General features: G+C 35.8%; 1 protein-coding gene across 6 annotated transcripts in view; it reads right to left on the bottom strand.

Annotated features, from left to right (window-relative positions):
• The window catches only part of TTC7B (tetratricopeptide repeat domain 7B), a 143,620-nt gene that overhangs the window by 34,630 nt on the left and 82,739 nt on the right, over positions 1–26,251 (bottom strand). For 2 of the 6 annotated variants that reach the window (XM_030006513.2, XM_030006519.2), the window contains 5 exons: positions 16,511–16,627; positions 12,188–12,285; positions 8,523–8,687; positions 6,612–6,662; positions 778–918 (listed from right to left, as the gene is read on the bottom strand). In XM_030006513.2, the coding sequence (XP_029862373.1) occupies positions 778–918; positions 6,612–6,662; positions 8,523–8,687; positions 12,188–12,285; positions 16,511–16,627 (572 nt within the window). The remainder of the gene's footprint in view (positions 1–777; positions 919–6,611; positions 6,663–8,522; positions 8,688–12,187; positions 12,286–16,510; positions 16,628–26,251) is intronic. The other 4 variants (XM_030006453.2, XM_030006462.2, XM_030006499.2 and 1 more) reach the window with 2 other exon arrangements.

Here is a 26,251-nt window from a genome sequence, read left to right as displayed (position 1 = left end):
GAGCAGACCAAAGTGGAACAATTGCTGACTGATTTCTAAATTACACCTTCCTGATGCAAGTATCAATAAAAAACAATTGGACGGTATACATTTTAAACTGTAAAAATACACTGGATCAGCATTTTCTGGTTAAAATTTTATATAACAGCCACTTATGATATTGCATTTAGCTTGAGGCTTGAAGCAGCATAACAATACTAAGTCTACTCAAGAGAACTCCACCTTTAGAAAAACAATCCTGGGCCTTTTACATTAACGAAGCTAGAAGGAAGAGAACTGAATAAGAGCTCATTATCACAGCTGCAAGGGACAGGTTGCTCAGTAGTACTACTCCTCTTTTTTTCCACATATGCAGAGTTATTTATTTTCAATGATAAAGTTTTTCTAGTTGCAGGAACTCTATTCAATAATCTTACAAACATCTTTTTCCAACCAATGGAATTAGGGCATCTAAATTTCCAAATATGTACTTCAGAAACTAAATTCTTCACAGATAAGGGAGAGAGTGTTGCCTTTGCTCTACAGAAAATACGACTCCACTGATAACAGCTGCATTATAAAACTACTGCCTTATCTTACATAAATGATCTTACACACAAGCAACTGTAATGTGTTTTTTATTTCTTGACTTGCTTCAGTGCCACGCACGCACCTGGAAAAAGTTTGATCTGATAAATGGTAACAGATTCTGAATGAAGCCAACAGATTTTTGCAAGTCCTTAGGCTAGCAAGAAAGGGGAGAAGAAAGAACAAGGAAGAATTTTACTTTCACAGTACCTGCATGAAGCCATATTTGAGCCAGAGTCATCCAAGGATGCAAGGGACCTTGTTTAGGGGCACTGCTTTGCAGAGATGAAGCAACCTCAGACAGTGCTTGCTCCACTCTGGAAGCTGCTATTGATGTGGCATGGACTGAACCTGTAGAAGTAATGAAAAAAATTACCACCATAGAAAGAATGAAGGCCATACACGTTGCATAAAACATTTAATTGTAACTCTTTTCATAAGAGGTTTTACCCCAAACTCCTCAAGATTTAATTTACTTGTACTGTTTTTGAGAAGTTTTTTGAAATGTCAGGTTAATTTTCCTTGTTATGAAAGCTTTTATACTGCTCTGAAAGACTACATAAAAACCACAATGAACATTAGTAACTATACCTGACACATTTTTGGGTTGCTACTATGAATACTCTATTAAACTCGACACCTCTTTTCTGGCAATGTACGATCCAAAAAAAGGTTTGTGATGGTATTGTACACTGTAATCTTCAGGTTGCTGCATGCACTTTGATGTTAGTAATTGCTATGTCTTTGCATAGAGTGCAATTAGAGGACTATTTTAAGACCAATAACCATACAAAAAAAGAGAACTAAAATATACAAGATGATTACAACACACACCATCACAAATACAGAATTAAACTGCGCTGAATGTAAACCTTAGCTAATCAAAAAGGCTGAATTAAATGCCTTGTGGCAAAAAAGTCCCTTGCATAAAGGACACTCCCAAAGCATACTATGTAAAGGGTAATTCTTGTAAAATGAAGCATTTACAAGTGAGATTAGAATCTCATTGGCAAATACTACCCTTTTCAAAGTACTGGATTTAAAAAAGCTTCTATGACTAGAGAATATCTAATGGCAACTGTACTTTGGATAGCCAATTACTGACAGCTTATTTAGTCTGGTTTTTTTTTTTTTAATCAAGACAATGAATATTTTAAGCTACACTCCTTGTCATCTAAGTTTCAACGTATCTCTAGTTGTTTTATAATTACAAATTACAAAATCTCAGACTGACTAGGCCTGATTAATAAATAATGGAAGTGAAATATTCCATATTGAATCAGATGAGAAGTCTTTTAAGCCCATCAACATATCTGTAACGGTCAACAATGGCAGGTACCCCAAAAGAAAGTACTGAATCCTGTACAGGTTGAACAGCACCCCACAAGCTCATCTTCATCACTAGCAGTTAAGAAATAAATGAAACTTTCACTCTCAATATCACAGGTTTTCTAAGAATTTTAACAAGAAGCAGTTTGCCACATAAAACATACATTCTTAAGTGTGACAAGATAAATCAGCAAACCAGAAAAGCTGAAGAAATTCCTAGCACGCAGATCAGTGGGAGGATAAAGTTTGTCTGGAAGTGTGCATCATGTTTCCCTTAACTGACAGAAACAAGGGAAAAGCAGCACAGGACATAATTAGCATTTCATATGTCATTATGAACAAGGAATTGCCCTGAAGATCTGAAACAGTATCTGGCCATGGACTTTGCTTTCCTTTACTGGCTGATGAAACAACTCAAACTCCAGCCTGCAGAGTTGAACATTCACTAAAGTTTTTGTGTGTCTCATCTTTAAGGCTTAACTTCTGAAGAAATATTAAAGGGAAGTCTAAGCAAGAAGCATGTGGAAAGTATTCAAAGAAAAATATTAGCAAAGGTACCATAAATAAGCACTAGTCACCAGTAATCCTCTTCTTGTCTGACACCCACTTCTGTAAATGCATGTCACTGCAGCCTGTCACTTGTTTGCCTTCCAGGAACTAATAGTGAAAGAGCCTCCTCATCTCTCCAGAAGAATTTGTAAAGAAAAAGGTGCGATTCACTGACACAATGGATATCATCTAACCCCTTCCTTCTGAAAAGCAAGTATTCAATCTGGTATTAAAAAGGACCTATATTTTCTATTCTTTAAAGCAAGGACTCTGGCTGCCAGCCAGGCCACAAGTAATTTCATATAGAAAGTGTGCTGTTAGATTTTAAGCCTCTAGTACTTAACCATAAAGCACATATGGTAATGTATTATTAAAACTTTTTATACATCAATTTCTATCTAAAAAAGAACTATACTGTGATAAAATTCTTATGAGTTGCAGTGCCACCTATATTAAAGTTAAAACAGAGTGGATACTGAGTGCTTCCTGTGGTAATTAAGTCCTATCTTGAACTTTATTGTGAGTGGCAGAAAAAAACCAAACCAAAACAAAAACAAATTAAAAAAAAAAAATCTTTCTAGAAATTTTTTTTCAAAGTGTTATTATTCAAATTGCTTATATTTCCTGTTTAGGAAAAAGGCATCCCTTCACATATTGCAGCAATTAGTTCTCTGAAGAAAACACACATGTATACAAAGTAACAGTCTTCAAGCGTCCTTACTTCAATCAAACTACTAGAAAATAGTTACCTCCTATCTTTCACTAAATTAAAACAGCTGATATAAAAACGTATTCTAAATTAATCATTAATATTAACTATCTAAAATTCAACGTGGACCAAGTAACTTAACTGTTTTAGAAACTCAGACTACAGATTATTCAACATAATCAACTAAATTTAAGCTGCCTCTAAACAACATCCCAACTAAGTGGATTCTCAGGGTTTAAGTTTGAAGATCAATGTTAAGCAGCACACAAAGAAACTTGGTGTAATCTTCTGCAGGGCTGTTTGGAAATCCAAGCCTTTGAAATCCTTCATGCTTCAGTCTTATTTAAAATGTAGAGAACTTAAGGATGTTGCAAAACAGCACAATAGTATCGATAATTGGTCTTTTTTGTTTGGTTTTGTTTCTTTAAAAACCCTCCTTGCAGTGGCTACTAAGAGAGGTATCAAGCACAAGGCTATACAGTTTCCAAAAGGAGGAGGGATGACCTCTAGTGCAGCCTTGCATATCTAATCAGCCAGCCACTGTATCCTTTATCATACTTTTACATCTTTGCTATTAACTTTTTTCTTCCTTTCTTTTTTTTTTTTTTAAATAACAGTAGCGTTTTGACACTGCCCAATCAGGCATCTTTCAGGTACATTGCAATCATGCCGATAGCTCTAACCCATAAACCCCTAAATGCTTCTTTAGTATTGCCACAATTAGCTGTCATCTGACTCATTTCTGGCTCCTTCTGTTAAAACAGTAAGTTTTCATTTTGCAGAATACTAAAAATCATTTAAAGACCCTGTGTACTAAAAACCTTTTGCTGACCTTCCTCCAAATTTTATTCAACCCTTTTCTTATTAGAACTAACTTATCTGAACTATTTGTTCCTTGTTCTAACCCAGGGGACCCCAGATTCAGATCTTTATAGTCACATTACAATTCTAAAATGTGTAGTAATTTCAACTACCACTGGTAAAGATACATAGTGGTTTGTGAGAAACTGAAGGTAAAGAGTGGATCTTAAAGCCTGCTTGAAGCCTCACAGCTCCTATGTAACCAATTATTTGGTGGCTCCCTGTTGGTTTTGTCATAAGCTCTGCTCTCTCTTCCCAGCCTTATCTGTATTTTTCTTTCTTTGGTCTGTGTTCAGTACCCTCAGCCAAACACAAACATATCCTGACTTTCAGTGTTACAATTCACTCAGCTGTAGCTTCCTTCAAATGCTCAGATAGAGTATCAGTAATTTCTGGTTTAAAATTCTACCGTATCTTCCATGCACACAAATATCCTTGCTCTTCCAAGACAATTTCTAGACCTGCTGTTATAGCGTGACATTTTAGAATCAAGAAGAAATTCCCTCAAAATACCACAAGCAGCAAAGAGTGTTTATTTTGAAATATAAAAGCATGAGGTCTGGAAAAGTAATATATCACCAAAATGGATCCTGGCTATTGACTTTCATTTGTTTAGTTTTGTTCTGAAGCTTGTTTATACAAAAAAGGCCAAGCACAAAACAGGGAGTGTCTTTGCAAGATCTAGAATTCCACTACTTAAATTACTTATTGATTAACATCTGGAATCATAATCACATTGCACACTGCAAAGTGTGACAGAAGGTCTTAATCATAATGAAGTGTTTCTAAACCAAAAAGGTATAACCTCCCACTCATTTCCTATAATGACATTTGTCCAGAATTTACAGTTTCTACTCACCTTACTAACATAGTATCTGCAACAACCATAGTTACGTCAATGTTTCAATTCAATCTCAAATAGAAAACCTAACAACAGCCTTGTACAAACACAATTTAACCAAGAAGTTAAGTCATTTCACAGAAACCTTTCTTTTCCAAGTCACACCTACAGTTCAACTTCTGTGAACAACAAAGTGTTCAATTTATTCTCTTCAGGCTTTTCTTAAGATAAATGTTACAGGAGAGTCTACATGAAACCCATCTTTTAAATACCATTTTTAAGTCACCCTATGTAAATACATGTGTTACGACTTCTTCAGTTCTTTCCTTGGTCATTGCCCAATAAATTCTTCAGAATGTAGCCTAATGGACATGAACTAAGACATGGACTCTATCAGCACTTAGTTGGCATGCAGGCTTGGAGAAAAACAACATCACTTTTACGTACATCAAATTTTCCTTCTGAAAATGAGTAAAAGAGTGGACTGTCATCCTTCATGAAACATGTTCATATCAACTGACAAAAACACTGTAACAGGATTTCTTTTTATACCATAAAAGAGAATATTACTAAACAGTTTTACATTCATCATGTTTTCAATGTTTCAACATTTACATAAAGAAAAAAATGCTTTAACAGCAATGCTCATGCAGGACAAAAGAGGAAAAAATCCCATGACTTTCAACTTTACATGCACACAAAGCTGGCAGTAAGAACATTAGTGGTGTGACATACAGAGAACTCTGTGCTAAAGAAAGCAATCGCATGATACAAAGAGGCAGTACCTTCTGCAGGACTAATACATCACTGAAGTGATGCATTTGATAAGACAGATTGGCAGGGTTAGCCAAAATTAACAGGTTTTTCTATAAAATTCATTAAGTGTCTGAGGCACCTTTCACAATCACAAATTACGAAGCCAGCTTATCTTTTGGTGCAAAGTTATGCATGGAGATATTACTAGTCAGGTATGGACAGCATCATTCATAGAGCATCCTCTCAGCTCTTTGAAAAAATTTTCCAAGCTTCGCCACTGTCAAACATGCTGGTTTATGTATCTTCTTACTTTTCTCTCCTCCACCAAATCGGTCTCCTGTACTACCCCATAAAAATCTATTAAAAAGTGAAGTAATCAATGAAAAAAAATCCCACAGTTTACTCTTCAAGGCTAAACACACAGCTTTATAATGTAGCTGGTCAGAGAAAAAGAAAATTATTTCACATCCTGATTAAAGCAGCAGTTATTTTTATTGTTCTATAGTCTTCCTTCTCTGTTATTTAGCTTGTTTTCATCATTTCATTATTTTAAAGTATACTCTTAAGATATTTATTCTACAAGCAAAATTTGTACCACAAGAGAAAATAGTTTATTATGAAAAATGACAGCAGTTGCAGCGTTCCATTTTGGACCAACATACTCCTTAGGAACAGTAGTGGCATAAAATCTTCTCTAATACAACACACTGGCAGCTGGCCATTATGTTATACAAGACCGTCCTAATATATCTTTATTTGCAGTCCTCTAGAAATGAATACTGCCTCTTTAATCATTAAATGCAAGTGTTAGTTGAGTGCATTCAGATCTCTTAAGATTACAGCCCTTGGGGTGACTGAATGGGCAAAGAGTATCAGCCTTGCTTTACACACTATCAAACTTCCACTACTGATGGACAAAACATGTACGTTTCGTGGTAAAGGAAAAGGTGATTTAAGTCCTTAAGAAATTAACAGAACTGCACAGTGAATGCTACTTACAAACTGAAAAAAGGGAGTAAAAACCATGAAAGTAAGCATCTGATGGATTGCCTTTGAACAGATCAAACCACAAATTAAAATCCAAAGTAAGAAGGAGGGGGAAAAAAAAAAAAAAAAAGATAGATAGATAGATAGATAGATAAAACCCCCACAAGCTCCAAGAAAGCCAAAAGATTTCTGATAATCTTCAAACTGTAAATCAGGTTTACAGGGTTTCAAAAGATAAAAAAATTAAATAAGAAGATTAATGTTTACAATAAATATTTTCATAGAGCCTTTGCTACACCTCTAAAATCATGTTCCTGTTCAACAGAAATTGGAAGTCAAGTCAATAATACAAAGTGTCTTTTGCTTCTTTCACTGGAAAAAAAATTGAACTGAGCAAGATACAGAACATGAGATTTTCAGCCCTGGCAACTATACTAACATGCTATAAGCATCTAGGCAAACCTCTACTTACTCAGAAGATAGAGAAGCTTAGAGAAGAAGATAGAGAAGATAGAGAGCTTTAACTTTCATTACTTATTTACACTATACAAAGGACTCCAATATCTGGGTTTTTTTCATGGTTCCGCTACTCCTCATGCATATGGTGGAAGCTCCTTTCCCTGAGGATACAGTAGCTTGGAAATGGAAAACTTGGGCTTTACATAATGGAATCCGTGCTTGGGCTTCTGCATTCTTTCAGTTTGCCTTCATTCTTGAGTGGGGTCTTATTAACTTGTAGCTCTGCAAAGAACAAGTAATTTAATGCTAACTGAGATGTACTGTTTATAAAGTAGGTCTGAGCAAGTTCAACTCAATGACACCCAAAGCTGTAATAGCTATCAATCAACTATTCAAATTTATCAAGAAGAAAGTCAGACTTCAAATAGCTAAACTTCTGTAGGACACAGATTTCCTGGAGTCTAAAGGAAGCACTTTCCTTAATTTCCAGTTACAGGCTTACATATGAGCTAGTGTTTTCAAAACTCTAGTCTTATGTCAGCTATTTTAATGAGTGAATTTTGCTAATATTCAAAGATCTGTTTTCTACATTTTGTTAGGAATTAATATCTTTGACATGGTATCAGTCAAAGGCTAGGTGTCAAAAATTAATTTCTTAAGATTGGTTTATAGTAAATGCAGTGACAAAAGCATTGCTGTGCATAAAGCTATAAGTGAAGGACAATTTAACAGAAATAAAAAGGAGTTAAAAAGAACATGGATGCAAAACTACGTTGATTTTACCCTGCCACCTGAACTACTCTGGCAGCATTACTGTACAGTTTGTATTCAAGCAACATGGGGATTGATCTTACAGCATATTTAAATTGGCATCATTTCAATGAACAGGATGGCTCTTGACTTGAAATAGCATAGTACTGATTTTCATTGCTCTAATACTCTGAATCATTCCAATATGCCCTACTTGCAGTATGAAAATACACACTGATATTTAGGCAATTTTTTCCTTCACGTGAATTTTCAGGGAAGATTTTGGATGCAATTAGCTAATGGCTTTCTGAAATTAAGTCATTAAAAACTGTACAGATAAGAAGGAAATTCTATAGAAATGACAGTCTTGTTAGGCAAAAGATGCCAGCAATGGAAATAATTTACAGCAGTAAATACTACAGAGCAGTCTTGGCCAATAACCTTTTACCCAAACACCTATCACTTTCTCTAACAGTCACGAGAACAGAGTATTAAATATGTCTGCAACTTTACCTCTTTTGGGACCAATAAAACAGTCTATTCTGATGAAACTCTAAAAACCCATTCAGTATTTAATGAAGAGCACCTGAAAGACCAGTTTTCACCCACACTGTTGAAACTTAAACTGTTTAAACATGGTTTATCAGTTATGAAGATTATCAGAAAAATACAGCACAAACTAACACGCCCATCAGGAATAGAAAGCCAATTTACAGTGAGAAGGTGTACAGGGCTCAGGAACTTGGTCACAGTATGGAGAGGCTGCATGGGGCCAGACAAAGGTATCTGGTTTAGGATGAGGATGAGGAAGATGAGAAGATACAAACAGTTGGAGAGGAGACTCTGTTCTTGAGAGAGAAGATGAGGAAGTATCAGAGGCTAAAAAGCGAAACAAAGAGAATGATAAGGGGGAGGGGGGGGAGCGGGAAAGAAAAAAGATCCAACAGGGTTTAATGGACTCATGGATGCCAAAAAATGCAAAGCATTTATTTCACCATTCAGTAAGATGGAAGTGGCTTCTACATAAATACCACTTCTTCTGAAAGCAACATAACCCCCCCCCCCCCAATACTCATATGTACTCTCCTTCCATACTAAACTAGATTAAAAAAACAAATTAAAGATTTTTTTTCCCTTATGTTCTAATGCATAAATTTGTAGAATATGTTTAAGGGGAAATAAAGATCAAAGTTTAAAACTCAGCTACTATCATTTCTTCCTATGATAAACTCAGTGGACTGCAACGAATACAGAAAAAATTGAATAATCCATTTTTAAAAAAATTGAGTGCAATTTACCTTAACCAAAATAGCCAGTCGAGTCTCACGTGATTTGCATATGCATATCTATCATTGGATATGAAATGTGCCTGCCTCCCTGTGAGATTTTACTTCAGTGATTGATTCATCAAAACATTTTTTTCCCCTCCATATTTAATTCCTTCATCAACATATACAAATATGGGTGCTTGCCACTCGTGGCAAACCAGCTGAAATAGAAGGCAAACAAAGTAGATTTGCCACAGCTATTGATCAGGGCCTTAGAATTAACAGTCTAGCCTTGTAAGAAATCCACAATACACTCTTCTGATACTTCAAAGATTACACAAATATAAACTTGAATCATTTAATAATTTCTGATTATGGGATTGGTAAGTGCTCTATATAAAACTGTTTTTTAAGACCTTTTTTTTCACCCCCCAATTTCAACTTCTGCTTAATTGATACATCTGAGAAAAAGAATGTTTTACACCCATTACAGCTAGATGTATTTTTTTTTTTTTAAGGATTTTAAAATTGAAATTGCAAGTACGCAAGACTTCAGATTTGACTTTTAGCTCTCATTTCTTGGTACTCAGATTGCCCGAACTCAGTGTAGACAGACAAAGAGGATCACCATCATAGGTGGCAAGCAAAGTTAGGAAGGGGAAAATTTCCAAATGTTCATGTGCATACACACACATAAATGTATACGCATGGTAGCATTATACTGTATAAAGAGGAGGTGAGTGAACATTTCTGTCCTAAGAGGATTTTCCGCAATATGTTTCCTGCATACCCCTATTTTAACATTTGTTTACTTATTTAAACGTCAAATTTCTTCTGCATTTCTAAACACTGGGGTTCCACAGAATTCGTGTGAGCTCTTTCAGCCTATAAAGGTCTAATATCTAACCATCTATTGTTTCTATCATCTACCTTTTATGAACAATGTTTTTTTGACAGTCTGCTTAAAGTTTTCTCACTCAAACACTGTGACAAGCTTGACTTCATCTATTGTTATAGTACCATAACCTTTTAATTTCTGCAAAATTTTTACATCATCTTCTGGATGAAGAATTTTGGACAAAACTTGGATATGGAGCTTTTATATGTATAATACTGTATAGAAAACAGTGGATAACAAAGCACTAATCCTTACCAGAATTTGAGTATTGGTATCGCAACAAGGTTTCTTCTGCTAAAATTAACAATTAAAAAAAAAAAAAAAAAAAAAAAAAACAAACCAAACCAAAACCCAACCCCAACCCCCCTGAAAAATAGAATAAAAGAGACCCCCCCAATTCATCCTCCACAATTACCTTTTATAAGAAAAATAATCAGAAAGGGACCCCATATTTTTAATTTCCCATCTTGTCCTCCTTGACAGTAGAGATAAGCTCTAACAGCACAGCTGAGATTCAGAAAAGATGACTAATTAGAACTTCTAGAAAAATCAGACATATATATATAGATCTGGTTTTCCAATCAAGATATTGGCTGCAGGATTTGAATCTGGGGCAAGCTTCTTGAAATCTCACTGTTTTGGATGAGGTACTTAAAAGCGTTGAGGAATATGCAGTCCTTAAAAAGCAGCAATTCGTTACGCTCTCAAGTGTGGCAGATATAAAATAGGACACCCCAAAGATGTAGATCAAGAGCTTTGTGTCCCCATGGGGGAAAAACAAAACCCCACAACTAACCACAAAACCCCCTCCCACACCACCACCCCAAAAAGCACTTTGTTGAAGGCATAAAATAAATTATCTATATATGTATATGAAACCTTTAAAATCTAGTTTTGTCCTTAGAATGAAACAATGAGCTAGACTAGAATATAGAATGATCACTACAGAATAATATAATGTTATCTTATACATTTTAATTATACGAATACAAGACAGAAAATTCTGCATTAGGGGCAGCAAGCTAAATTATACCATAGTTCAGACCATATCACATTGCAATTCTTTGAAATCAGGTGACCTGATCTTTGTAATCAAAACTGTTTGCCACCATAGCAAGCACAGAACATTTTCTGTTTACTTACATTATTTCAAAACTGAGTGAACATTCAATCCAACTTTAACTTTCAGAAGTTAAGTATCTAAATTGGATTTTTCCCTAGTGCACGATTCTGATGTTAAACAAAGAGATACATTACACATTTCAATGTATCTTAATTTATGGGTCAGTGTATTCTAATTCATAGGCTGGCAAACTTTCCCATAAGCTGTTTGTGTCAAAGTGCGATTAAGCAGAAATTCACATCTGAAAAGTGCCAGGAAAAGCATGCTACAGTTTTGAGATAAAACCCAGGAAACAGAAAACTCTCAATATTTAGAATGCAAGTAACATACTGTAAATGTTTTTGGAACTAGCATCATCATGGTAATTCCTTCTGCAATTTTCACAGGATGCATGGCTCACCTGCTTTTTGGCTATATGAGTTTTAAGGCATATCAATTTGCATTCTGATAACTGAATATATTAAAATAGGCAAGTTACATGTTGTAACTATTTACTGACATGTAACAATCTTAGCTTTTATGTAGTGTACCTGTGTACCACATTTTTCATATGTGTATCAAAATATCACAGTATATATTATTTGTAATAAATAAATTTTGCTTATAATGTCAAAGCTATGTCTACAATAAGCCAACCCACCCATAAAATTAAATTTTAATATATTAGAGATTTCAATTCATTTAATTAGCAACAACGTCTTCAGGTTTTTTGAGATTAAAAGTTTTCTGAAATTTTTCTGATTTACCTTTTAAAAAGAAAATACTTGCAAATACTGAATGGACAGAAAAGCATAAGACTTTGGCAAATAGGCTAGTTCAGCATACTAATTTTTAGCCCATGCATAAGAAGATACCTCTAAGCTCAGCAAGATCCACACTGCAGGTATTTTAATTTATAGGGAACATGGTCAGCAAGTGTTTCACAAATAAAAAAGAAAAAAAAATCTTATATTGCACAATGTCTATTTCCACTTATATGACAACAATTAAAATACGATTTCATTTAGCAAAATAAAACAAAAAACCTAATGCAAAATCTAGCTATGGCCAGACCATTTTACCTATTTTATTGTTCAAACGCAGTTCTTACCTGTTTCAGGATCACTGAAATCTGGTAATGTAATTGTATTAAGCTGTCGTCTATCAGCAATAGCTCTGTCTAACAGGCTGCTCCCACGTCCGGAATCACTGTAATGAAGTATAGAAATTGTAAGCTATTAAAATATAAAATTATATACTGAGATACAAGTTGCATGCTGCCCTCCTCCCACAAAGGTTCTTGCTATAAAAGTTCTTGCTATGAACAAATTTAGTACCAAGCACCACTAACCACTCACAGTGCATTATGCCAGCTGCATTAAAACAGAATTAAGCTAAGCAAAACTAAATCCATATTTACTTCAGCAATTTTGTTTTCACAATTAATACAACCACAAAGGGAATACAGTCTTTTAATTCGATTCATAGCTAACAGGTTTACAGAAGGGATTTATTGTACATTAAGCTTTTATATAATATGAGGTACAGCTCTCACACAAAGCTGAGATGGCAGATCTAAGTTTGAAAATCCACACTTTTCCCCAGACTGAAGAGAAACACTAAACTCAGGACACCTAATTTTAGGTAAAGATGTTATAAAGATACCATAACTACATTTCACATATAAAAGGCATCACTTTTACCTCTGGAGTTTGGGGGTTTTTGTTTGTTTTTGTTTTAATACACACACACACATATTAACTGCCTAATGTTGAACTGGATCATCATAGGGCAGTAGGAACATTCTGAACTCTTCCAACACCTCAGGAGCTTAAGCAGTAGCAGCAGTTTTCACTGATGGCTCCTGTGGACAAACGCACTTAATTTCTGCTTCAGTTAAAACTCAGTATCTGTCCCTCAGGCTTCTTGTTGACATACTTGCTGGAAAACTAATTCCTCCTAGAACTACTCTTAAAGATTCAGCAGACGAACAGGGACTGAAGAACTAAGTGCTCCTTCTCCTTAAGATGAGGCGAGTATTGAGACACATTGACAGAAAAGTGTGAGGAAGCACATAAGTGCACTCCTTCTTTAACATTCTACGGTTAAGACAGTAATTTCATTGTTAGGATTGCAAGTCTGGTACTATTCACTATCAATACTCTTTTAAAAACCTCGTTTAAAAAAAAGCACCCCACAAACTTAAAAATAATTAAACTTTAAAGCAATTGGCCTATTAGCCCAACTTAGCTAAAGTTTTGTCTGATTCCTACCAAAGAGAAAAAACTCCACAAAATTCCTAGCTAAAAGTAAAGCCTGAGAAACTTTAATCTAAACTGCAAGGCTGGAATTCAGTACATCTTTCCATTTGCCTTAATTTTAAAATCCCCTCCTTCTGAATTTGAACCAAGAGAATGGCAAGAAGCCTTTCAGCAACTCTTTATAATTGCACACTTCAAAAACCAGTGAAACAACTTCCTCTCTTTGTACAGCTGTTACTAAAATGGTATAAATAAAATTCTGCATTACCCTAACATTATTGCATGACTGATTTCCTTACAAAATGATGCCATTATAGAAATCCACAGGAAACAGAAGGGAACTTTCTGGGACACACACTATCAGCTATAGTTGGTACATCAGTTGGTGCATATTTTCTGGTAACCGCTGTATTAATTACTTCCTCAACCCACAAGCAATGACATGCCAAATGTTGCTGACAAGGAGAGCCAGGCCTAGCGTAAGTATCTTCTAAGCACAGCACTAGCATTGTGGTTTGTTCTGTTTTCCTAATGCAAACTAAGAACTGGAAAAGAATTGAACTATTTTCTAATGAACTTCAAGCAGCAGGCTGAAGATAAACATTTAAACCTTCTAAGCGTTGCACCACAAAATAAGTTTTAAATTCATATTAGCCATCTCATGAGGAAAGCGTATGCCAATTAAAGACAAAAGAAAATTGTTCTAAATAAGCTGAACAAAGGTAAGGCACAGTGTTGCATTTAGCCCTGACTTTGTGTGGTATATCTAGTTATACATAATTTATTTCATTATTAAGATTACTGAGGACATTGAACCCAACTGTACCCCACAAAATCTGATTAATTGCAAGAAGAATTATTTAACATAAAACACAAGCTTATAAAAAAAGTGAGTTCTTATCTCATTTGGAAAATGATACATCAAAATTAGTTTTCAGTCTAAATCAGAATAGAAAAAGATGTTTCAAGTAAGCATAAAGGATATTTAAATATTTGAAAAACAACATTCTAAAAAAGGTTTCAAATAATTAAAAGACCTTTTATTACTGGCTTAAAGAAGTATTAAAAAAAAAAGCTTAAATTATTTCCAGTGGGAGACATAATTTTCAAATGGTGCTTTAAAACAAAATGAAGTGTGTGTTAAAACTACAGAGGCTGGAAAATTTAAGTTTTCACAACAATCCTGCATCATCATTCTTCAGTACATCTGGAGTGCAGTTGAATGAATAGAACTTCCCAGTCACGTTTCAGGTCTGAAGTGATAATTGTTATCCCAGTCAGACAGATCTGGATCACTGTAATACCATATGAAGGTATTCAGTCCTTAAATTTCACATGGACCAGCCAAAGAAAGGTTACAGCTTGCTATCCATATTCACTGTTTAATGTAATTCTGAATGTGTGATTTGGGAAATCTTTCTCCTTCCATCATGACACTTATCCACAGCTCCTGCCCATTCCATTCCTAATTTGATTTTAATTTGTTACCATAAACCAGAACTTCAAAAAAACCTTTCAATGTCAAGATAAAAAAGCAGTAAAAACTATCAGATGCAAAGTAATCCTCGTTAATTTTACCACTTAGATGTTCTTGAAGAACGGTGACATGTGAGATAGCAAACTGCTGTTTGAAGCTAACACAGCCAAGAGTAAGTTTTCACAGTCACTGCTGATGTCTGAAGGAAGCATTATTACTTAATGTGTATTTAACATGGCACAGTAGCTCTTAGCACAACAACAATAAAAAAGTAATGACAAGCCATGATTAGAGCCCTGATCGGTGTAGAGGATGCAACAGTAGAGATGGAAGGTGAAAAGTTGTGCTGGAGTACATGCAAAGCCTCACTGAAATTAAGCTTACACAGAAATGGTAACTATTCTGCACAGCAGTCTGACAATAAACTCTTAAACCCTGCTCCCCACACACACAAACAGCCAACTAAAATAAACCACCACCCACTAAGTTAGAAGAGAAATTCTCTCCCGGCTCCCTGCTGCTAGTTCAGTGACTTTGAGTTAAAAATAATTCTGCTCAAACCTTTCTGGTTGCTGACGTACTTACTTTCTATAATCCCCGAGTCCTGCTCCCTGCTCCACAGCGCAGCATCAGAGTCTTTCTCAAAACGCTGTGACGGACTCGGGTCCCTTCCCAGGCTTTTCCTGCCACACCCTCCAAACCTTCCTGCTCTGAACTGCTCACTGGCTCGCTAAGGAGAGAAGCAATTTCCCCTCTTTGGCCATTAAGCCAACTCTCTTAATCTTCTTAAAGAGATGCATGTGTTTACATAACTGAGATCAAACAAAGTTAAGAGCAAAAACTGAACAGATAATGTTCATCATACTGCTATACAGGTATCTGATGCCACCTGGTATAAAGCTCTTCTGCTGCAGCATCTCTTCTCCAGAAACTATCAACCCTTCAAACAACCAGATAGCAGGAGATTCTGCTTGTCCTCTTCTCCAGGTACTTGATAAACATGTTGAATAGTACCAGCATGGATTTCTGTAAAGTGGCCTTCCCGTTTATTTCATGGCTTATCTAAACATATATGGCAAAGGACCTTCAAAGAAGCATTTTGGAAACCCAAATAGGACTGTATCAACTTATCCAAATACTTGTTAATGCCTTTGAAGAACCTAAATAGGTTCATAAGCAAGACCTCCCTTTAAAAAAAAGCCATGCTGACTTTGCAAGCACATCATATTTACCCATATGACCTCTAATATTTCTATATTCTTAATTAACATCTAGTCCTCCTTCATTTTATTTAGTTGAAGTCCTGGAACTAAATTTCCACTACAGCAATCTCTCCTCTAGCCAATATAGAAGGCTCTATAACCCAGATCGGGGAAAAAAACCCAAAAAAACCAAAAAATCAAGACAATACCAGTACATGGAGCCCCATCAAGGAGAATGGCAATTACCCAATCTCTGTAATCAGTCCTCATCACTGCAGTTTATTAGCTTTGGCATACATTACTTCACAGAACTCTGGATAGTTCCTGCATGTCGATCAGCTGGTATCTTTGCACTTCAGTCTCCAGATTCCCAGAGGATTAGTTTGTTCATACAAAATACCAGACCAAGTAAAAGCAGGACTGCTAATGCTAACATTGCCCTGAAAGGCTACTGAGCAAGGTACCGAGCAGCCTAGAATTTTACAGCATCTTACCTTGGGTTAGTGAGATTGTAGCAGGATTTCCAAATCTGGAGCATGTGTTTACAGGTAAGGAGTGCTTCATCTGGGCCTCTGCACAGGGACTCCAATTTGACTTTTGTAAACAGTAATCTAGTGAAAAGAGAAAGAAAATTAAAAGAGAAAGAAAAGAGATACCAATTCAAGCAAAAAATTTTTAAAGATAGCCAACGTCACACCAAACTGGAGAAAACATAACTCCAAAGACAATGTTAATTTAAACAATTGTTTCATGAAGTAATTACAATAAAGTCAAATATCTAACGTCATCAAAGTAATAGTGCTTTTTACAAGATGGCCTTTTCAACCGGACAGAAACAATAGTTGAGAGGATTTTTAAAAATTTTTTGTGAAATTAGCAGGACCACTAAAAACAGTACTTCATATGTTGAAAAGAAAAGAGATGTCTTCACTAAGGAAAATCTTTACTACTTTTATGAGAAAGTATTTTCTATTAACTGGCTCAGATAACAGTTATCTAACATACACCTCACAAAAGAAAATAACTCAGTATGATGCAAGTTATTTCCCTGTAGTATTGACTTCTATTATAGGAAATGGAAGAGGCTATATTGAAAAAGATACCACTGGACCAGATAGATTCATGGGAGGTAGTCAGCATTGGTAAGGTCAACAAGAAAATGTAGCTCCACTCTACATTATGTTGCCATCAGCAGGCACTAAAATTGATGTTTGACTTGAATTTTGAACATTTTGAACATTTGCAAGTGACAACCTGAAGAAAGCACATCATTCATCAAATATGCAACAAACTATTCATAATGGAAGCAAACATGTTTGCCAGAAGCCACTATAAATTAATTCTGATTTCAAAGTTGACGTTTCTAATGGCAGCAAGACAAATAAAGCGCATAGCCTCGTAAGATGATGACTGCAAATTCCTTTTACATGCCATGTATCAATAGAAGGTTCTCCACAGATATTAACTTAGACACCTTCCTGGATAATTAAAAAATATAAATGTAATGAGACAATAAAGAAGCTAATCCATTGGTATGCACATTTATAGGAGTCACAACATCTGGGAACGTATACTACACTGGAAAAATACTAATTTAAAAGCAATTTTTAGTAAATTGCAAGATTAAAGAGCACAAAGCAGGAGAAGAGTATGCACATAAAACTGTTAGCCTACTTTCTGTTTTTAAACCCAGGTGTACTTTGGCATTTTATTTCAGTGCAACCTTAATCATCCTAAGTGAAAAATTTGTATGATTGGTCATATGGTTTGCGTGGGAAGACTGAGAAGGGTGTAGAGGGTGGGCATGTGTGAAAGCTCAGAACTTTCTTATCCCAAATACAAACTTCAAGGCTGCTAATAGTAACTGCAAACTGCCAGAGGGTTTTCTCAAGAATAAGAAATGACATCACGTGCCTCAGCAAGTTACAGCAGCTAAAGCTTTAGTGTTCCACTGAACATCCTTTGCAGAAACTACACGGCACGTAAATCTAAAAACAAATTGCACTACCTTAATTGCACAATGTATATGTCGGTGGAACTGAGGAGGAAATGGAAAGCAGGTCACTGAGTTAAAGAGACTGAACACCTGTGAATAAGCAAGGTAAATAAGGTCATATGGAGTCTCACCTGATGTCAGGTAGGCATCAGAGTAATCAGTTACACTAGTTTAGCTTTCTTCCTATCAGTAAATCGGATTTGAGTGTACAGGGAACTATATAGATAATTTAGTCATATTTCATTTAGCAGAGCAGTACTCTCTAGATATTTGTTTAACTGTAACTATATCACTGGAAGAATAAATGTCCAGGTCTGTCCATCATTTTACTCAAGAGAGAAGGAAAAATGACAAATAACATTCTCCTCCCCTCACACTACTACATCTATTCTACCATTAACACATGCACACACGCTCCCCGCCCATACAACAAGACCTCGGCATCAAAACCCAAACTCAAAATCACAGGAATCTACCTCATACAATCCCTTTCCTGTTTCTCTGTATGTAAAAAGAAGAGAGTACTTTTTACAGTTTGAAGAGCCTAAAGAAGTTCAATTTTTTAAAATTTGTGATCATAAAGCACTTTACAAAAGTTATGGAACATAGTAAGTTCAGAAGCACTGAATTTACAAGTCATTCTAGAAAGAAGATAATCATAATAGATACCTTATTATGTACAGTTTACAGCTAGACAGAATTTACATTAACAGCCTTCTGGCATTTAAGACTTTCAGGAATTTTGTAGCAGAGAGAAGGCACAGGGTCAGTAAATCACTAAGATTCAGCATGCAAGAGCTAAAAGAAAAATTGAGCAGGAGATAGAAAGGGAGGGGATTTGATTATTAAGAAATGACTTAAACACGTGTACAAAATAGCAGGACTCTGTGCAACAAAAGCGTAAGAACCTGGACTACTAGTGCAGGATTCAAGGGCAAGACAGCAGAACACAAATATACTTGTAAGAATTAAAGCAGCAGATCAGAATTTGATGCTTTTGGATGCACTTGTTATACATGCAACATAATCCCTGTTTCTTATGCATCATATGCATAAGCATATGCAATCAAGGTGAGTGGATGGTTGTACGTTTCCCAAAATACAAACAATAAACAAAGTATGATGGAAAAATATTCATAATTCTAATAAAGAAAGGCTAGGCAATTGTATCTAATGGGGGGAAAAAAAAAGTACACTAGTGTGGGATTATCCACACTAAACCAAAAATAATCTTTTCAATAGAAAAGTTTGCATTTATAAAGCCACAGAGAGCAGTTTCGCTGGGTCCAAGACATATTTTGACTATAAATCACAAATAACTAAGACACTTCAGAAAACTGAGATGCAATGTTAATAACAAAACAAAAACCTGCCAACTAAACATTTACTCAACAAATGGGGGAAGGAAGGGAAGAAAGAGGAAGGAGGCAATGGGCAGGGGGAACACCATGTGACAAACAGGTCTCCCAGATAACTTAAGTCTTCCAAGTTCCCCTGAAATATGGCTGGAGGTAGGAGTTGATAACAAGATAAACAAGCAGCTCAGGGACAAGTAGTACCTGGAAGGTTTTAGAAACCATGAGGTAGATCATCTGAAAAAGGAATTTCTGAAAGGTCAGCTTCAAGCATCTATGGAAACAACTCTTCTGGAATACAGCCTGCATTACTGACACAGGGAATTTTAAACTTTACAAGGACATTTTCACACCTGTTTTTAATACACTATTAAAAATGGTGAATAATGGATAAAAACTACCAAGAGATAGGATGGTGAAAAACAAGCTGTACATTTTATGAGTATCATGAATTATCTGGTTGTGTTTGTCTGTAAGAGTCGGAGGTTTAAATTACTGGCACATGGTGCAGAACAAAACATGACAGAGTAACCACAGCATGGTGGGACAGCACTCATGACTAAGAATGCGAGTATGGAGGAATAGACAATATTCAAAATAGAAATGAAGAGTAGAACACTGTGTGTCAGCAACATGTCAGACTGGAATAAATATAACAGATAACAACAGAAAGCTGTTTGGGTCAATTCCTTTGGGGAAGGAAAGTTGGTAAAACAGGTTCTGTTAAAGACATTAAACTAATGAGGCATTTGTTCCAGCATCAGTGTTTGATATGGATGCAGACCTTTAACGTTAGATAAAAATAAAGTGAACTGTATCATTTTAGGAGACTGATTATGCAGACACAAAATGGAGAACAAATCAAACTCTTAAGTGGAAAGGCTTAGTTATTCTTGGAGCTAATAGCTCATAAATTTATGAAATAGCTACTGAAGCAGCAAATGACTATTACCTCAAAACTGTTCTCACTAACTAATGAGGACATTATAAAACAGCTGCTCGCAACCTAATCCATGTATTGCTGAATTTTTATTTAAATAAAGAATGAAAAATCCCAAATGGGTTTATAACTAGGTCTTTGAATTTCAGCGGCGTACACCCAAATAATGTGATAGCGAAAGTTAGCAAAGACATCCAAGATACAGCACAGAAGCCTCTCATTTAACATAAAGATGGCAAAATGTTTAAGGATCCACATCTCAAGTTGAAGGAGTAAAACTCGATGTTTGGCAAGCCAATCATTGATAACATTGTGCAGGTAAGACATCAGGAACATGCTGAGATCGTATCAAGAATAGCAGGGGACAGAGAGATGAGAGAAAGAAAAATCAGCACAGAAAGCTGCATCTTAGGTATACAGTAAAAAGTAAAGCTAAACTATACCTGAAGGGTTTATTATACAAAAAAGTTACAGTCTTTAAAGGCTTTTTTGTACTTAAGTACAAAAAGAAAATGTGTATACTAAACAGGGACAACGGGATGAAGATTAAGGATATTTCAGGAACGAACCCCCAACCTCCACCATAATCCTTATCTATGTTGTCTCAGATATGAAAACAATGACAAATGGAGACTAGGAACACTTTAAAAATTATTACAGCTAATGCAGTCAAAAATAATCCATTTCTCAGTACTGTGGAAACAGTGACACATAAGATGATTGTCCTTTCTAAAGTAAAAACTTTTAAGAAAATATCACTTCAGTAATGACTGGGGAACAGCAACTACATTGCCGATGTTTTTTTCAAGAAGGAAGGCACAGACAAATATATACAATCTTAATAACATGCAAAGATTTATACAAAAATAGCATACAAAAAATGAAAGGAGTATCAGATAACATTGTTAATGGAAAAATGGGCTATAGTTCAACTTTAATAAAGAGATTGTATGAAACAACTGTGTAACAGTTACTCTAAAACAGAGCTGCCTAACAGCCAGGTTTGTCAAGGTGAGACAGCTGTGAAAAGAAGGCAAATGCAATTCTGGAACATACTCGTTGGAGCAGAAGGAGAAAGAAACAGTGCCGTTTTGTACAATACCCCAGTGAGACCACATCTGGAATGTTATACATAATTGTCATTATAACAGTTAAAAAACACACACATGAGAAATTTCAAATTGGAGCAGCTGCAGAGAAAGGCTGCAAGGGTGATCAGCTGACTGGAGACGCAGAGTATCCAAAATACTTCATTTAGTTAGTCTAGCAAAAAAAAAAAAAAAAAAAAAAAAGCCAAGAAGAGGTACAAACTCTATCTATAAATACAGAAGAGACAAGCACCATGAAGGGAAAAGAACAATTTATCTAGAGGATAATGTTTCCACAAAAATGAGTATATATAAGGGCCATAAAGACTATTAAAACATTAAGGGTGGAAATTAGGTCTCAAATTGTAAGTGAAATTGTAGAAAAGACTGCTTCCTCACAGTTTGTTTTGGATAGACTGCAGAAGAGGTAGAGCAAATAACCTAACTGCTCTTAAAATACAGCTGATAAGTTTACAAAGAATATTACAGATACGACAACAGTAATAATGGAGCCTTGTGACTCCCAAGGCTCTTGCTAATGCTCTATTTCCTTAGCAGTACAAACTAATCTATTAAATCATGATCTGAAGCTTTCCCTACCAGCCAACCAGTGCACTTTGCAGCATAGTTAAGAACTTGTGAATCTCCAAAATAAAATTGCTGTCTTAATTACACCACCTCCTTCTCAGCCAGCCTGTTTCACTTTTTGAAAGAAAACACTCAGGTGCTACAACCACCAATTCCCTTCCATAGCAACACTCTTGCAATGCCAGGAGATCAAAAGGAGTTAATTTGTCCAATACTGACTTAAGTTATTAAGGATGTTTCTATTCTGTAGAACGAACGAAGTGAAAATTCAAAGTAGTGAAGACTGAGCTCTGCTATGCAACAAGTAACACTATTAGTATTGAGAACTCTTAGATCTTTCAGTGAGCAGGTATTGCTTACCTTGGGTGTCATTTTAAAACCAGCTGCTTTGCTTTTGGGATCAAATAAGTAATTTTCACATGTTGCTGTGCACCACATGAACACACCAGCTTGGATCAGCCATAGCTGGATATCTGTATTCCACACACTACTGCATGGAAGAGACCTGCCTTTCATTCCCCAATTCCTTCTTCAAATCTGGCAATATGACAATTCTTCCACCAGATCTGCCTGCTAGAACAGTGTCACTCAACACAGTGGTAATCATGAACCTCCCTGAAGTCCCTCAGACTAAGAAACCTTCCACACCAAACTTTTAATTCCACTGGACTACTTCTTCTGAAGGGGCCATATCCCTATACCCTGAACAAAACTGAACAGAATGCTCTATTTTCAGTTAGGATTGGGAGTAAATTTCATTATCATTGTCTTATTATATAAATTATTTACATTGTTCAGAGCTTGAAGAACATAAGGCAGAGCTGTGCGTAACACTGAAGGTATGTGTGTTGAAAAATATTAGTCCTTCAGCATACCATACCAAAAGACTTGCTGAGAACCCTTTAAGGACTCCTCTGTATGCAGCAAGGTCAAGCATGGCATACCCTTCACAACAGTGAACAGCTATCCCCTTTGAAGAAGCTAAAATGTAAAAGGATGCATCAAATCCAGTTGTTTACAATGCTGGATTAAAAACACAACTACCTTTGTTTCATGTTTAACCTACTTCAAGTAAACTCAGTAAGTTTTAAGAGAACCTTTTTAAGTAATTTAACAGTTTGCATTTCTAACTTCAGCTAACAGTATTTTTACATTATAAGCAATTATTAAAAGATGGTAGGAAAGTAATTCATATACTGGGAGTCCCATAAATATGGTAACAACCAACAAACAAGCCACGCAGAAAGTGTCAAACAATAGCTTGGTCTCCCTGACAACCACATTAATTTCTACAATAGCTTAAATAGAAGAATAAACTTTATATATAATCAACTCTGATAGATAGCCTGTTACTTATTACAGCATAAAAGAAATACGACAAATACCAGTTCTCTGTAGAGTTATATAGTCGTGGTTTAACCCCAGCCAGCAACTAAGCACCACGCAGCCGCTCACTCACTTCCCCCCCACCCAGTGGGATGGGGGAGAAAATCGGGAAAAAGAAGCAAAACCCGCGGGCTGAGATAAGAACAGTTTAATAGAACAGAAAAGAAGAAACTAATAATGATAATGTTAACACTAATAAAATGACAACAGCAATAATGAAAGGATTGGAATGTACAAATGATGCGCAGTGCAATTGCTCACCACCCGCCGACCGGCACCCCGCTAGTCCCCCAGCGGCGATTCCCCGCCCCCACTCCCCAGTTCCTATACTAGATGGGACATCCCATGGTCTGGAATACCCTCTTGGCCAGTTTGGGTCAGGTGCCCTGGCTGTGTCCCCTTCCAACTTTTTGTGCCCCTCCAGCTTTCTCGCTGGCTGGGCATGAGAAGCTGAAAAATCCTTGACATTAGTCTAAACACTACTTAGCAACAACTGAAAACATCAGTGTTATCAACATTCTTCACATACTGAACTCAAAACACAGCACCATACCAGCTACTAGGAAGACAGTTAACTCTATCCCAGCTGAAACTAGGACAATTTCATTTTGGTTTCACATTTAAGTGCCCATTTGATATATCCCACAACTTCAAATCCTGGAATGCTAGAACAATTCAAAAGAAGTTGATCTGGTTTTAAACCTAGGCACTACGTTAAAAAAAAAAGAATCACAAAAAACCCCTCACCAAGTGTAAACATAGGACTTGTGAAATCTTAGACTAACTAGTCTGTCTGATCATGATTCTGTATTTAAAAAAGGGGGGGGGGTGATGCAGAATGTAACGCTATAGAAGGATATTAAAGTCTGAAAATAAACTTTTTAACAGACAATGTAGGCTTCTTTTAATATGATCTGAATTTAACAGAAAAAATAACTACGTTGATGTAAAACTTAGATTCGCATGCATACTTCATACAGTTGCATCTCATTTCTGTAACAAACTGTCAGTGTCAATTGCTTGTGTAAATTAAATCAGGTTAACTGACAGACCCCACAAAGTAATTAAAATGGGAAAGCAGTAGGCAGAATGCATAAAATTAAGTTTGAACAAATATTATTCAATTTGAAAGAATCTAAATCTATTCACCTTTCCTAAATAAAGCCTTAGCAAGTCACTTCTTGCACTCAACAATTACATATACAGGAAAAACTTCTGATGACTGTTACAGGAAACATAGAAGAAATGAAGACGTAGGAGGAAGCCAAACCTTCGCAAATGCAGTTTCTCTTAGTCAGTACATACTATCAGCAAGTACCCTTCTGAGAGCCTTGTAATTACTCATAAATAAATGGTTTAGAAGAAAAAGGTTAAAACTAAAAGAAATCCTAGAGTTCCCAGCATTTACTTCATTCACAGTCCAGAATTTTACAACAGTTTACTGTCTGCAAGTTCGTAGCTTCTTTTAAAAGTAGGTAGGGCTGACTGCTTTAAGACCCTTCACTTGGGAATTCCACTTAAAACCAACAGGACTCTAATTTATGTGTAATATACTCTCCTAATGAACAGGTTCTTAGAACAGCACAGTAGGAAGCTTTCCAAACAATTTGTTCAGCAGCACGGCTTAATAGCTCTCAGCTGGATTTCTTTTTAAAAACCCAGCATATAGCTATAGGAACAAATACAGCCATTGCACTCAAATGTGGAAATGCATCATAGAAATAACTGAGCAAGCAGCAAATCAGAATGCCAGCAAGCAGGTAATTAAATATAAGCTCCCAACAAAACAATTACACTTAAAATAATTAATGTAATCCTTTCCAACAGACATAATGCAGGTGATTCTCAGTATAAAGCAGTGATAAATGATACTGAACTATTTTTTGCAGTTCTTGTCTGCATGTGGTGAAAACTGGCTACAGTGCAACAGATAACTGAAAGGCTAGAGAACATGACCTACTGACAGCAAGTACAGAGACATTCTTATCAGAAAGGACATTTGGAGGTGACCTGATTACAGAAGTTACCATCGGAGTATGATGTCACCAGTATTACAGAGTGCTTAGTAAAGAATGATATAAAACCAATGGCTGGAAACAAATAAGGGATCAATTCAAAGAAAGAACAAAAATACAGTCTTAATGTAGAGTGCAACTGAAACACAAACAAGCTACCACATACTGCAATGGTTTCTCCAGTTTTTGCTGTGTTCTTACCAAGATAGGATGTCCTCTGGAAGGTATGCTTTAGCTCAACCTATATTAATAGAAAAACTAAAGCTAATTTAGCAACTTCTGATATACAGAAGAGCAGCGGTTTTAAAAATTGATCCTCCTGGCTTCAAACTCTATTCATTTGAGCACCCAGTTTTGACAGCTGTCCCTTTAAAACACTTGCTGTGGAAAGCTTACAGCTTCACATTAGTCAACTCCAAAACATCTGCATGATCATCAAAACACAAAATGACACAACTGCAAAAATTTAACCTACAGGGAGAATGACAACATGAAACTAGATAGAATATGAAATACATATAGTTTTATAAAGGATTTACTTGCACATTCAGTGATTTTAGGTGCATCACTTCTATCACCATGATAATCAAAGTATAGAAAGAAATTCATAGAGGTGTCTGCTGCAATTGCAAAGTGAACCCTTGCACAGTCTACTCCATTTTGAATATTCAAGGAAAGTTTTATTATCAGGAAAGATATAAATATAAATCGTTCATTACAAAACATGAAAAATCATCATTTGTAAGTACCTTGAAATAACTTTTTGCATGACTGAACAAATTAATTTTATTTCCTGGCCATTTCTTTCAAATTTCTGTGACATTGCTACCCAACCAATTTCTCTCACCTTATCCTGAACCCAATTAA

The sequence above is a fragment of the Aquila chrysaetos genome, chromosome 2 (assembly GCF_900496995.4).
Source record: "Aquila chrysaetos chrysaetos chromosome 2, bAquChr1.4, whole genome shotgun sequence".
Lineage (NCBI taxonomy): Eukaryota > Metazoa > Chordata > Aves > Accipitriformes > Accipitridae > Aquila > Aquila chrysaetos.
This window is presented reverse-complemented; position numbering and strand designations above follow the sequence as displayed.